This window comes from Nematostella vectensis, chromosome 10 (genome assembly GCF_932526225.1).
Source record: "Nematostella vectensis chromosome 10, jaNemVect1.1, whole genome shotgun sequence".
Classification (NCBI taxonomy): Eukaryota; Metazoa; Cnidaria; class Anthozoa; order Actiniaria; family Edwardsiidae; genus Nematostella; species Nematostella vectensis.
In genome coordinates, this window is record NC_064043.1 from 11791300 (window position 1) to 11806365 (window position 15066).

Below are 15066 nucleotides of genomic sequence, written 5' to 3' on the forward strand. Positions count from 1 at the left end.
CTCAGGTAATCTGCCTTATCTTTACGTCACCCCTATTATTCTCTCAGGTAATCTGCCTTATCTTTACGTCACCCCTATTATTCTCTCAGGTAATCTGCCTTATCTTTACGTAACCCCTATTATTCTCTCGAGTTATCTGCCTTTTCTTTACGTAACCCTTATTATTCTCTCGGGTAATCTGCCTTATCTTTACGTAACCCTTATTATTCTCTCGGGTAATCTGCCTTATCTTTACGTAACCCTTATTATTCTCTCTGGTAATCTGCCTTATCTTTACATAACCCTTATTATTCTCTCGGGTAATCTGCCTTATCTTTATGTAACCCCTATTATTCTCTTGGGTAATCTGCCTTTTCCTTACGTAACCCCTACTATTATCTCAGGTAATCTGCCATATCTTTACGTAACCCCGATTATTCTCTTGGGTAATCTGCGTTTTCCTTACGTAACCCCTATTATTCTCTCAGATAATCTGCCATATCTTTACGTAACCCCGATTATTCTCTCGGGTAATCTGCCTTATCTTTACGTAATCCTTATTATTCTCTCAGGTAATATGCCTTATCTTAAGGTAAGCCGTATTATTCTCTCGAGTAATCTCCCTTTTCCCTATTATTCTCTAGGGTAATCTACCTTTTCCCTATTATTTCCTAGGGTAATCTCCCTTTTCCCTATTATTCTCTAGGCTAATCTGCTCTCCCTATTGTTCTCTAGGGTAATCTCCCTTTTCCCTATTATTCTCTAGGCTAATCGTCTCTCCCTATTGTTCTCTAGGGTAATCTGCTCTCCCTATTGTTCTCTAGGCTAATCTGATCTCCCTATTGTTCTCTAGGGTGATCTCCCTTTTCCCTATTATTCTCTAGGCTAATCTGCTCTTCCTATTGTTTTCTAGGGTAATCTACCTTTTTCCTGTTATTCTCTAGGCTAATCTGCTCTCCCTATTATTCTCTAGGCTAATCTGCTTTCCCTATTATTCTCTAGGCTAATCTGCTCTTCCTATTATTCTCTAGGCTAATCTGCTCTCCCTATTATTCTCTAGGCCAATCTGCTCTCCCTATTGTTCTCTAGGGTAATCTCCCTTTTCCCTATTATTCTCTTGGCTAATCGTCTCTCCCTATTGTTCTCTAGGGTAATCTGCTCCCCCTATTGTTCTCTAGGCTAATCTGATCTCCCTATTGTTTTCTAGGGTAATCTCCCTTTTCCCTATTATTCTCTAGGCTAATCTGCTCTTCCTATTGTTTTCTAGGGTAATCTCCCTTTCCCTATTATTCTCTAGGCTAATCTGATCTCCCTATTGTTCTCTAGGGTAATCTCCCTTTTCCCTATTATTCTCTAGGCTAATCTGCTCTTCCTATTATTTTCTAGGGTAATCTCCCTTTCCCTATTATTCTCTAGGCTAATCTGCTCTCCCTATTGTTCTCTAGGGTAATCTCTCTTTTCCCTATTATTCTCTAGGCTAATCTGCTCTTCCTATTGTTTTCTAGGGTAATCTCCCTTTTTCCTATTATTCTCTAGGCTAATCTGCTCTCCCTATTATTCTCTAGGCTAATCTGCTCTCCCTATTGTTCTCTAGGCTAATCTGCTCTCCCTATTATTCTCTAGGCTAATCTGCTCTCCCTATTATTCTCTAGGCTAATCTGCTCTCCCTATTATTCTCTAGGCTAATCTGCTCTCCCTATTGTTCTCTAGGGTAATCTCCCTTTTTCCTATTATTCTCTAGGCTAATCTGCTCTCCCTATTATTCTCTAGGCTAATCTGCTCTCCCTATTATTCTCTAGGCTAATCCGCTGTCCCTATTGTTCTCTAGGCTAATCTGCTCTCCCTATTATTCTCTAGGCTAATCTGCTCTCCCTATTATTCTCTAGGCTAATCTGCTCTTCCTATTGTTCTCTAGGGTAATCTCCCTTTTCCCTATTATTCTCTAGGCTAATCGTCTCTCCCTATTGTTCTCTAGGGTAATCTGCTCTCCCTATTATTCTCTAGGCCAATCTGCTCTCCCTATTGTTCTCTAGGGTAATCTCCCTTTTCCCTATTATTCTCTAGGCTAATCGTCTCTCCCTATTGTTCTCTAGGGTAATCTGCTCTCCCTATTGTTCTTTAGGCTAATCTGATCTCCCTATTGTTTTCTAGGGTAATCTCCCTTAACCCTATTATTCTCTAGGCTAATCTGCTCTTCCTATTGTTTTCTAGGGTAATCTCCCTTTCCCTATTATTCTCTAGGCTAATCTGCTCTCCCTATTGTTCTCTAGGGTAATCTCTCTTTTCCCTATTATTCTCTAGGCTAATCTGCTCTTCCTATTGTTTTCTAGGGTAATCTCCCTTTTTCCTATTATTCTCTAGGCTAATCTGCTCTCCCTATTGTTCTCTAGGCTAATCTGCTCTCCCTATTGTCCTCTATGCTAATCTGCTCTCCTTATTATTCTCTAGGCTAATCTGCTCTCCCTATTATTCTCTAGGCTAATCTGCTCTCCCTATTATTCTCTAGGCTAATCTGCTCTCCCTATTATTCTCTAGGCTAATCTGCTCTCCCTATTGTTCTCTAGGGTAATCTCCCTTTTTCCTATTATTCTCTAGGCTAATCTGCTCTCCCTATTATTCTCTAGGCTATTCTGCTCTCCCTATTATTCTCTAGGCTGATCTGCTTTCCCTATTGTTCTCTAGGCTAATCTGCTCTCCCTATTGTTCTCTAGGCTAATCTGCTCTCCCTATTATTCTCTAGGCTAATCTGCTCTCCCTATTATTCTCTAGGCTAATCTGCTCTCCCTATTATTCTCAAGGCTAATTTGCTCTCCCTATTATTCTCTAGGCTAATCTGCTTTCCCTATTGTTCTCTAGGCTAATCTGCTCTCCCTATTGTTCTCTAGGCTAATCTGCTTTCCCTATTGTTCTCTAGGCTAATCTGCTCTTCCTATTATTCTCTAGGCTAATCTGCTCTCCCTATTTTTCTCTAGGCTAATCTGCTCTCCCTATTATTCTCAAGGGTAATCTCCCTTTCCCTATTATTCTCTAGGCTAATCTGCTCTCCCTATTATTCTCAAGGGTAATCTCCCTTTCCCTATTATTCTCTAGGCTAATCTGCTCTCCCTATTGTTCTCTAGGCTAATCTGCTCTCCCTATTATTCTCTAGGCTAATCTGCTCTCCCTATTGTTCTCTAGGCTAATCTGCTCTCCCTATTATTCTCAAGGGTAATGTCCCTTTCCCTATTATTCTCTAGGCTAATCTGCTCTCCCTATTGTTCTCTAGGCTAATCTGCTCTCCCTATTGTTCTCTAGGCTAATCTGCTCTCCCTATTGTTCTCTAGGCTAATCTGCTCTCCCTATTATTCTCTAGGCTAATCTGCTCTCCCTATTGTTCTCTAGGCTAATCTGCTCTCCCTATTATTCTCTAGGCTAATATGCTCTCCCTATTATTCTATAGGCTAATCTGCTCTCCCTATTATTCTCTAGGCTAATCTGCTCTCCCTATTATTCTCTAGGCAAATCTGCTCTCCCTATTATTCTCTAGGCTAATCTGCTCTCCCTATTGTTCTCTAGGGTAATCTCCCTTTTTCCTATTATTCTCTAGGCTAATCTGCTCTCCCTATTATTCCCTAGGCTAATCTGCTCTCCCTATTGTTCTCTAGGGTAATCTCCCCTTTTCCTATTATTCTTTAGGCTAATCGTCTCTCCCTATTGTTCTCTAGGGTAATCTGCTCTCCCTATTGTTCTCTAGGCTAATCTGATCTCCCTATTGTTCTCTAGGGTAATCTCCCTTTTCCCTATTATTCTCTATGCTAATCTGCTCTTCCTATTGTTTTTTAGGGTAATCTCCCTTTCCCTATTATTCTCTAGGCTAATCTGCTCTCCCTATTGTTCTCTATGGTAATCTCTCTTTTCCCTATTATTCTCTAGGCTAATCTGCTCTTCCTATTATTTTCTAGGGTAATCTCCCTTTTTCCTATTATTCTCTAGGCTAATCTGCTCTCCCTATTATTCTCTAGGCTAATCTGCTCTCCCTATTATTCTCTAGGCTAATCTGCTCTCCCTATTGTTTTCTAGGCTAATCTACTCTCCCTATTATTCTCTAGGCTAATCTGCTCTCCCTATTATTCTCTAGGCTAATCTGCTCTCCCTATTATTCTCTAGGCTAATCTGCTCTCCCTATTATTCTCTAGGCTAATCTGCTCTCCCTATTGTTCTCTAGGGTAATCTCCCTTTTTCCTATTATTCTTTAGGCTAATCTGCTCTCCCTATTATTCTCTAGGCTATTCTGCTCTCCCTATTATTCTCTAGGCTAATCTGCTTTCCCTATTGTTCTCTAGGCTAATCTGCTCTCCCTATTGTTCTATAGGCTAATCTGCTCTCCCTATTATTCTCTAGGCTAATCTGCTCTCCCTATTATTCTCTAGGCTAATCTGCTCTCCCTATTATTCTCTAGGCTAATCTGCTCTCCCTATTGTTCTCTAGGGTAATCTCCCTTTTTCCTATTATTCTCTAGGCTAATCTCCCTTTTTCCTATTATTCTCTAGGCTAATCTGCTCTCCCTATTGTTCTCTAGGCTAATCTGCTTTCCCTATTGTTCTCTAGGCTAATCTGTTCTCCCTATTATTCTCTAGGCTAATCTGCTCTCCCTATTGTTCTCTAGGCTAATCTGCTCTCCCTATTATTCTCAAGGGTAATCTCCCTTTCCCTATTATTCTCTAAGCTAATCTGCTCTCCCTATTATTCTCAAGGGTAATCTCCCTTTCCCTATTATTCTCTAGGCTAATCTGCTCTCCCTATTGTTCTCTAGGCTAATCTGCTCTCCCTATTATTCTCTAGGCTAATCTGCTCTCCCTATTGTTCTCTAGGCTAATCTGCTCTCCCTATTATTCTCTAGGCTAATCTGCTCTCCCTATTATTCTCTAGGCTAATCTGCTCTCCCTATTATTCTCTAGGCTAATCTGCTCTCCCTATTATTCTCTAGGCTAATCTGCTCTCCCTATTGTTCTCTAGGCTAATCTGCTTTCCCTATTGTTCTCTAGGCTAATCTGATCTCCCTATTATTCTCTAGGCTAATCTGCTCTCCCTATTGTTCTCAAGGGTAATCTCCCTTTCCCTATTGTTCTCTAGGCTAATCTGCTCTCCCTATTATTCTCAAGGGTAATCTCCCTTTCCCTATTGTTCTCTAGGCTAATCTGCTCTCCCTATTGTTCTCTAGGCTAATCTGCTCTCCCTATTGTTCTCTAGGCTAATCTGCTCTCCCTATTATTCTCTAGTCTAATCTGCTCTCCCTATTATTCTCAAGGGTAATCTCCCTTTCCCTATTATTCTCTAGGCTAATCTGCTCTCCCTATTGTTCTCTAGGCTAATCTGCTCTCCCTATTGTTCTCTAGGCTAATCTGTTCTCCCTATTATTCTCTAGGCTAATCTGCTCTCCCTATTGTTCTCTAGACTAATCTGCTCTCCCTATTATTCTCTAGGCTAATCTGCTCTCCCTATTATTCTCTAGGCTAATCTGCTGTCCCTATTGTTCTCTAGGCTAATCTGCTCTCCCTATTATTCTCTATGCTAATCTGCTCTCCCTATTGTTCTCTAGGGTAATCTCGCTTTTTCCTATTATTTTCTAGGCTAATCTGCTCTCCCTATTATTCTCTAGGCTAATCTGCTCTCCCTATTGTTCTCTAGGCTAATCTGCTCTCCCTATTATTCTCTATGCTAATCTGCTTTCCCTATTGTTCTCTAGGCTAATCTGCTGTCCCTGTTGTTCTCTAGGCTAATCTGCTCTCCCTATTGTTCTCTCAGGTAGTGAGCGCGTGTCACGAGTCAGTCGTCTGCGTGTGGTCGCTAGAGACTGGTGAGAAGATTATCCAGTTTTCTAACGCGCACGATGATTCAGAGATCACGGCCATGAGTTTTGACCCTTCCAAGCGTCGCCTGGTGACAGGCGCTCGTGACGGCTCCGTCAAGATCTGGAACTTTAACAACGGTGCGTGTCTTCGTGTTCTCCACCAAGTGGACGATGAGGAGGTAAGAGGGAATGCTACTCAATATTCCAAAATAGGGACAAAGTGGGACAACTCGTACCGGTAAACAGTTGATTGACAAAACATTCACGTCGACCGGCTTCGCGACCGGCTTCGCTGAAGCGCCTAGCTGCATAAGTCTAGGTTATGCAGTGGCTAATGTATGCAGCTGGGCGCTTCAGTGTTTTTTACCCATGCTTACATGCGGGCTTATCGCGCAGTCGCGAAGCCGGTTGACGGCAACGTCTTGTCAAACGACTGTATTCAACCATACAGAGTGGGACAGCTCGTATCGGATCGCGTGCTCGATCTTGTTGCGCTCAATGAAAAAAGTAATACAAAAGTAGCACAACAGGCGACAAAGTTAACGCTCGACGTTATGAACCCGCTTTCCTGTTTTTTTTTTTTTCGGAGATATTGACTAGAATGTGCACATCTTTCAGATCACAGGGATTCTCTGCCATAAACAGCATATCATTACTGTTGGATGGAGCAAGAACGTTATTTTCCACAGGTGAGTGATTTTTTTCTCTCAGTCAATGATCTCGTGCTTGTCACGTGCTTATCGAGCGCAAGCAGTACTGTGAAAAAGCAGTACATGTGCTAAAGCAGTACATGCGATAAACCAGTACATGCGATAAAGCAGTACATGTGATGAAACAGTACATGTGATAAAGCAGTACATGTGATGAAGCAGTACATGTGATAAAGCAGTACATGTGATAAAGCAGTACATAAAACTAGCTTTCTAAGAAAAAATCATGTATTATTCACGTGTTAGTCAAAGCAAGCGCCATTCTTATGTATCTTCTGTATCATTTCTTTAAATAGCTGCATGTATGCGCTACACGTGATTTAACCATGCTTTACACATGATTACGACATACCTGTGATTGAATCATGATCTTACACGTGATCACCTATGATCTTTTAAATGATCACTCATGATCTTACACGTGATCACTCATGATCTTACACGTGATCACTCATGATCTGTCACGTGATCACTCATGGTCTTACGCGTGACCAGTCATGATCTTACACGTGTTCACTCCGTATGTTGTTAATACCATGTTATAAACGTGAAAAGAGCATGCTCTACATGCGGTTATAGCGTGCATTTCGTGTTAGAACTTGCTCAGCGGGTGAATACATGCTTTAGCTTACGCATTCATAGACCGTTACGTACGTATTAACATACTCCCTGTGGTGTTGTTCCCAGGAATTGCCGTGACGATGAAGAGGACGTCCCTCGCGTGTGGCGCGCGTTCCACGCGGACGACATCCTCTCCATCGCGCTTTACCACCCCAGCCTTGTGGCCACCTCCAGCTATGATGGCTGCGTCAAGATATGGAACGCTGATACAGGCCACATGTCATGCTTGCTCAATACCAACAAGTACCACTCAAACACCGCAGGGGTCGCGGCCATACCTCTAGATTTGAAGCGCAGGATATCGCAGAACAATGCGCGTAAGTCCACCAATCATGTAAGAGGATAACATCTATATGACAACCAATCATATTTCAGAATAACGGAAGAATATCCACCAGTGGCATTTTGATTGACAGCTATGAAAGTGTGTGTAGTATTTTAATTGACAATTTTAAGTACATGCGTGGCATTTTTTGACAGTGCGTATATGACATTTGACAGTTATGAGTGTGTGTGTTTATGTAGTATTTTGATTGACATTTCTAGTTGCGTGCATGGCATATTTTAATAGACAGTTTTAATTGCATGTTTGGTATGTTGATCGATAGTTCTTAGTGTGTATGTGGTATTTTGATTGACAGTTCTAAGTATGTGGTATTATGATTGACAGTTCTAAGTATGTGGTATTATGATTGACAGTTCTCAGTATAAGTGGTATTATGATTGACAGTTCTCAGTATAAGTGGTATTATGATTGACAGTTCTCAGTATAAGTGGTATTATGATTGACAGTTCTCTGTATGTGGTATTATGATTGACAGTTCTCAGTATAAGTGGTATTATGATTGACAGTTCTCAGTATAAGTGGTATTATGATTGACAGTTCTCTGTATGTGGTATTATGATTGACAGTTCTCAGTATAAGTGGTATTATGATTGACAGTTCTCAGTATAAGTGGTATTATGATTGACAGTTCTCTGTATGTGGTATTATGATTGACAGTTCTCAGTATAAGTGGTATTATGATTGGCGGTTCTGGGTATGTAACTGGTATTGCGATTGAATTTCTAAGTATGTCAGTTCTAAGTATGTTAGTAGTAATAATAATAATAATAAAAATAATAATTTATATAGCGCCTTTCTCCTATAGATCCAAGGCGCTTTACAGTTATAAGTGCATTTTTTTGGTATTTTGTTTGTCAGTTTTAAGTGCGCGTGTGGTACTTTTGTATTTTGACCCTTCTATTTGTATTTTGATTGGCAGTTTTAAGTGCGTGTGTGGCATCGTCCCGTTTGTCTCAAGGTCACAGGCCTTCAAGCCGATCGGCCTCAAGAAGTGGGAACAGGCGTTCATCGCTATTCAGGGACCCGACCCTGATCGCCATGTCCAGGCCAAACAGCAGGCTCATAACGCCCATTTTACCAGACATTGAAGTCAGGGAGTCAGACCACGACTCCGTCGTCGAGAACGTAAGTAAAAAAGCCTGTTTTCCATATAGTCGTAAGGGTCTTAACAGTCGTCTGCAAACGACTGTATGGAAACACTCAATTGGACGACCCTCACGACAGATATGACCAAACGAACGGGTCGTATTACTGTCATTAGAGATAGAACCAGTTCTAGTCGTAAGGGTCGCGACAACTATATGGACCCGTTCGATTTGACGACCCTTACGACAGATATGACCAAACGAACGGGTCGTATTACTGTCATTAGAGATAGAGAACATATTAGAGAACATATATTTCCATATAGTCGTAACAGTCGTATGGGTCGTAAAAGTCGTCTGAAAAAAAAATCCTCGCAACCGTGACGACTATATGGAACCGTTCGATTTGACGACCCTTACGACAGATACGAGCGAAGCGACGGGTCGTTTCAAAGTCAGAAAAAAAACAGTTCATCTACAACTGTAACGACCGGAAATAGGCGTCATACGACTCAACTTTTTTAATGGAAACACTATCAAGCGACAATGCACAGGACGCTTAGTTGTTGTTTTTAACCTAAAACAAGCGTGATGATTTTTATGATAGAAGAACAAGTGTGTTTAACAATATCTGCTCCCTCTTCTGGAAAATAGTTTGGACTTAAAATCTGTGTCGTTTTCGACCCTGTCTTTTTCTTCTTCTTCGTACATATGCGCGAAGAAGCAAATAACAAACCAGAAGCCTCGCTCTTTCGTTTTCAGACACCATTATGTTTGTTTTTGGCGCGCAAAGAGTTGATAGTATCAGGGTCGTATTTTCAATGATAAGCAATAACAAAGAAGTGGGTGATCGACATTCTTTAAGCAACGATGACGGCAACGCTGACGATCATGGCAGAAAACAATTTGATTCAGAATTCAATAGCAGCCTGTGAAAATACGTTCTGTCAGATAAATGTCAGCAGTTTTCTACCAAACCATGAAAACTCCAACTTTCACGGTCAATTGAGGATTGGAGTTTCACCGCTAAACGAATCGTGCTGTAAATTTCCTGTAATTTTCTCGTTCCCAGGTTCTTTTCCTGCAGAAGCGAGAGAGCCATCGACAGACCGCAACCCTAGTGACCAGCGGCTCAGGAGGATGGGTTCGCCTGTGGACCCTTTTTGGTGGGGAACTTCTGGGCCAGTTTATGGCGGCTCAGAGCGGGAAAGAATCCGTGACAGCGCTCACTACAGACAGCGACAATACGATGCTTGTCACAGCGGACACACTCGGCTATGTCAGGGTAATTTGGTAGCCACAGGCAGCCCAGTCCCAGGCGTTCTTGCCGGGTTCCCTGTGTTCGGGGATGAACCGTGAGGCAGCGTGGGGGCTAGAAATTAAACCACATGGAAACCCGATATGAACGCGTTGGACCTGGCTGAGCCACAGTCGCTCTGTCACGCGCCTTCTTGTCATCCTAGAGTGACATCAAATATTCGTGTGTACACTAGTCAACATCTCTACTCGACCAATCATAGCATGCGTTTAGCTAGAGTTGTATGAAAAAGCATACCTTAGGGGTTTGATTTAAATGCATAGAGTGGACGGTTTTAAAACGTGAAACAAAGTGTTGTTGTCAAAGGATAGCAGTTAGCACAAAAGAGAACAAAGACATTAGAGTGTATAAGCTTAAGTGTGTTCCACGCGTTTATGAAAATTATTGTACAGAAGTAGTATACAGCGTCGCTATCTAGTAAATTTACCCCCACCACTGGGTTCCTGTATCCCTTCGGGATCCCTGTGGTCTTTAGGTCACGTTGCTCATGGTCTTCGGATTTTTCAATCACACGTTCATGCATTCATGTTTAACATTCTTAACCAAAATAAGAATAATATTATTTTTAATTTATTCATCGTCTTTATGTTTGTTTCAAGGTCTGGGACATTTCTTGCTACTACATCAAAGAAAGTGAAAAGCCTCCTCCCAAGGAAAATCCTGAAGAGCGGTCAGACGAAGACAAACACAGGCAATCCGCGGCACGCCGGCGGGCGAATTTACGCCGTGACAACCTCCCTCTCAAGATAGGAAATGTTAGTAAGGCAGGGTGATATTAAGGCGAGGGGCGCGCCGAGGTTGTTTTGGCTAAACAGCTTATATACTATGTTCCCTACAGAAGACTCATTTTCGGCGCCATTTTCGTAAATTTTTCAGATTTTATTAATACATCTATGCTTTATCAGATTCCACTAGATTCACTCTTCTTGGAAATCAAATTATTTTTTGTCATGCAGGTTAAAAGGAAGCAATATTTTTATATTAAAATAAAATCTCGAAATCTGTGCGATGAATTTTTTTCTAAATATACAGTAACACCTAACAATACTCCAACTTAAAGCCCTAGAATTTTTGGCTTAAAACTGACCTGTCAAACTTCGCGATTGATGAATCTTTATTTCACGCCAAAATTGTTCTAGCAATCTTTGAAAAAATAAATGCACTCTTGCCTACAAAGATCCATCCCCGAATTTACGCCCCCTGCTAAGTCCACACCCTAAGGCAACTTGTCTGAGAGGGGCAAGAGGACCAGTTTTGCACAAGAATAAATTTCAGATAGTCAATTCGAGAGTATTTTTGTTAAGATAATTCGAAAACTAAATATTTTTTTCCTTTTCAACATTTTAGCGCAACCCGCTCATCTTCCAAACTATTACCCGACGCTATTGGTAAAATAGGCCTTACCGAAAGTACTTGCTTGATGTAGTTGTATGTCGAACCTGCGTTTATGAGAAATTAGAATCAAATGTTGAGTATCTGAACGCGCTTCAAACGAAGCCCACGCTTGTGTCACACATGGTAATCGACGATAGCTGCCTTGTTTGTTTCACATGAAGTGTTTTACTGTGAATTTAGAAAAAAATTTATCGCGCCGATTTTGATATTTTTATTTTATTATAAAAAAATGCTTCCATTTACCTTGCATGAAAAAATATAACTTGATTTCAAACAAGTGTGAATCTTGCGGGATCTGACAAAGCATAGATGTATTAATAAAATCTGAAAAATTCACGAAAATCGAGCCTAAAATGAGTCTAATATAGGTAAATTAGTAAAAGCTGTTTAGCCAAAACAACCTCGGCGCGCCACCTTAAGGCGAGGGGCACGCTGAGGGGGTTTGGCACGCCGGTGAGCGAGTTATGCCCCTTAGGATAGGAAATCTAAGTAGGGGACGGTGTAGTCTAGACGGTGGTGGATAACTGACTTCATCATCATTGTCATAACTTCATTATAACACACTTCAACATTGTTGAATTCTCGTTGATATCTCCATTGTAATCATCGCGCAGCGTGATAGTTGGGTAAGGATTGGGATTATGACCGCGTGGTATAGGGTTAGTTTTGGGTTAGGGTTATGACCGCGTGGTATAGGGTTAGTGTTGGGTTAGGGTTAGGGTTATGACCGCGTGGTATAGGGTTAGTGTTGGGTTAGGGTTAGGGTTATGACCGCATGGTATAGGGTTAGTGTTGGGTTAGGGTTATGACCGCGTGGTATAGGGTTAGTGTTGGGTCAGGGTTAGGGTTATGACCGCGTGGTATAGGGTTAGTTTTGGGTCAGGGTTAGGGTTATGACCGCGTGGTATAGGGTTAGTGTTGGGTTAGGGTTATGACCGCGTGGTATAGGGTTAGTGTTGGGTCAGGGTTAGGGTTATGACCGCATGGTATAGGGTTAGTGTTGGGTTAGGGTTATGACCGCGTGGTATAGGGTTAGTGTTGGGTCAGGGTTAGGGTTATGACCGCGTGGTATAGGGTTAGTGTTGGGTCAGGGTTATGGTTATGACCGCGTGGTATAGGGTTAGTGTTGGGTCAGGGTTATGGTTATGACCGCGTGGTATAGGGTTAGTGTTGCGTCAGGGTTAGGGTTATGACCGCGTGGTATAGGGTTAGTGTTGGGTTAGGGTTATGACCGCGTGGTATAGGGTTAGTGTTGGGTCAGGGTTAGGGTTATGACCGCATGGTATAGGGTTAGTGTTGGGTTAGGGTTATGACCGCGTGGTATAGGGTTAGTGTTGGGTCAGGGTTAGGGTTATGACCGCGTGGTATAGGGTTAGTGTTGGGTCAGGGTTATGGTTATGACCGCGTGGTATAGGGTTAGTGTTGCGTCAGGGTTAGGGTTATGACCCCGTGGTATAGGGTTAGTGTTGGGTTAGGGTTATGACCGCGTGGTATAGGGTTAGTGTTGGGTCAGGGTTAGAACAGGGTGGTATAGGGTTAGTGTTGGGTTAGGGTTATGACCGCGTGGTATAGGGTTAGTGTTGGGTTAGGGTTATGACCGCGTGGTATAGGGTTAGTGTTTGGTCAGGGTTATGGTTATGACCGCGTGGTATAGGGTTAGTGTTGGGTCAGGGTTAGGGTTATGACTGCGTGGTATAGGGTTAGTGTTGGGTCAGGGTTAGGGTTATGACCGCGTGGTATAGGGTTAGTGTTGGGTTAGGGTTATGACCGCGTGGTATAGGGTTAGTGTTGGGTCAGGGTTAGGGTTATGACCGCATGGTATAGGGTTAGTGTTGGGTTAGGGTTATGACCGCGTGGTATAGGGTTAGTGTTGGGTCAGGGTTAGGGTTATGACCGCGTGGTATAGGGTTAGTGTTGGGTCAGGGTTATGGTTATGACCGCGTGGTATAGGGTTAGTGTTGCGTCAGGGTTAGGGTTATGACCCCGTGGTATAGGGTTAGTGTTGGGTTAGGGTTATGACCGCGTGGTATAGGGTTAGTGTTGGGTCAGGGTTAGAACAGGGTGGTATAGGGTTAGTGTTGGGTTAGGGTTATGACCGCGTGGTATAGGGTTAGTGTTGGGTTAGGGTTATGACCGCGTGGTATAGGGTTAGTGTTTGGTCAGGGTTATGGTTATGACCGCGTGGTATAGGGTTAGTGTTGGGTCAGGGTTATGGTTATGACCGCGTGGTATAGGGTTAGTGTTGGGTCAGGGTTAGGGTTATGACCACGTGGTATAGGGTTAGTGTTGGGTCAGGGTTACGGTTATGAACGCGTGGTATAGGGTTAGTGTTGGGTTAGGGTTATGACCGTGTGGTATAGGGTTAGTGTTGTGTCAGGGTTATGACCGCATGGTATAGGGTTAGTGTTGGATCAGGGTTAGGGTTATGACCGTGTGGTATAGGGTTAGTGTTGGGTTAGGGTTATGACCGCGTGGTATAGGGTTAGTGTTGGGGCAGGGTTAGGGTTATGACCGCGTGGTATAGGGTTAGTGTTGGGTCAGGGTTAGGGTTATGACCGCGTGGTATAGGGTTAGTGTTGGGTAAGGGTTATGACCGCGTGGTATAGGGTTAGTGTTGGGTCAGGGTTAGGGTTATGACCGCGTGGTATAGGGTTAGTGTTGGGTCAGAGTTATGACCGCGTGGTATAGGGTTAGTGTTGGGTCAGGGTTAGGGTTATGACCGTGTGGTATAGGGTTAGTGTTGGGTTAGGGTTATGACCGCGTGGTATAGGGTTAGTGTTGGGTCAGGGTTATGACGGCGTGGTATAGGGTTAGTGTTGGGTCAGGGTTAGGGTTATGACCGCATGGTATAGGGTTAGTGTTGGGTTAGGGTTATGACTGCATGGTATAGGGTTAGTGTTGGGTCAGGGTTAGGGTTATGACCGCGTGGTATAGGGTTAGTGTTGGGTCAGGGTTATGACCGTGTGGTATGGGGTTAGTGTTGGGTCAGGGTTATGACCGCGTGGTATAGGGTTACCGTTGGGTCAGGGTCAGGGTTAGAACCGCGTGGTATAGGGTTAGTGTTGGGTCAGGGTTAGGGTTATGACCGCGTGGTATAGGGTTAGTGTTGGGTCAGGGTTATGACCGTGTGGTATAGGGTTAGTGTTGGGTTAGGGTTATGACCGCGTGGTATAGGGTTAGTGTTGGGTCAGGGTTATGGTTATGACCGCGTGGTATAGGGTTAGTGTTGGGTCAGGGTTATGACCGCGTGGTATAGGGTTAGTGTTGGGTCAGGGTTAGGGTTATGACCGCGTGGTATAGGGTTAGTGTTGGGTTAGGGTTATGACCGCGTGGTATAGGGTTAGTGTTGGGTCAGGGTTAGGGTTATGACCGCATGGTATAGGGTTAGTGTTGGGTTAGGGTTATGACCGCGTGGTATAGGGTTAGTGTTGGGTCAGGGTTAGGGTTATGACCGCGTGGTATAGGGTTAGTGTTGGGTCAGGGTTATGGTTATGACCGCGTGGTATAGGGTTAGTGTTGGGTCAGGGTTATGGTTATGACCGCGTGGTATAGGGTTAGTGTTGGGTTAGGGTTAGGGTTATGACCGCGTGGTATAGGGTTAGTGTTGGGTTAGGGTTAGGGTTATGACCGCATGGTATAGGGTTAGTGTTGGGTTAGGGTTATGACCGCGTGGTATAGGGTTAGTGTTGGGTCAGGGTTAGGGTTATGACCGCGTGGTATAGGGTTAGTTTTGGGTCAGGGTTAGGGTTATGACCGCGTGGTATAGGGTTAGTGTTGGGTTA

General features: G+C 43.2%; 1 protein-coding gene across 1 annotated transcript in view; it reads left to right on the plus strand.

The window, feature by feature from the left end:
- LOC5510598 (WD repeat-containing protein on Y chromosome) overlaps nt 1–15066 on the plus strand; it is a 37736-nt gene that overhangs the window by 15871 nt on the left and 6799 nt on the right. The window contains exons 18-23 of the mRNA XM_032379758.2: nt 5764–5988; nt 6428–6498; nt 7207–7457; nt 8406–8611; nt 9644–9856; nt 10489–10644. Of these exons, the coding sequence (XP_032235649.2) occupies nt 5764–5988; nt 6428–6498; nt 7207–7457; nt 8406–8611; nt 9644–9856; nt 10489–10644 (1122 nt within the window). The remainder of the gene's footprint in view (nt 1–5763; nt 5989–6427; nt 6499–7206; nt 7458–8405; nt 8612–9643; nt 9857–10488; nt 10645–15066) is intronic.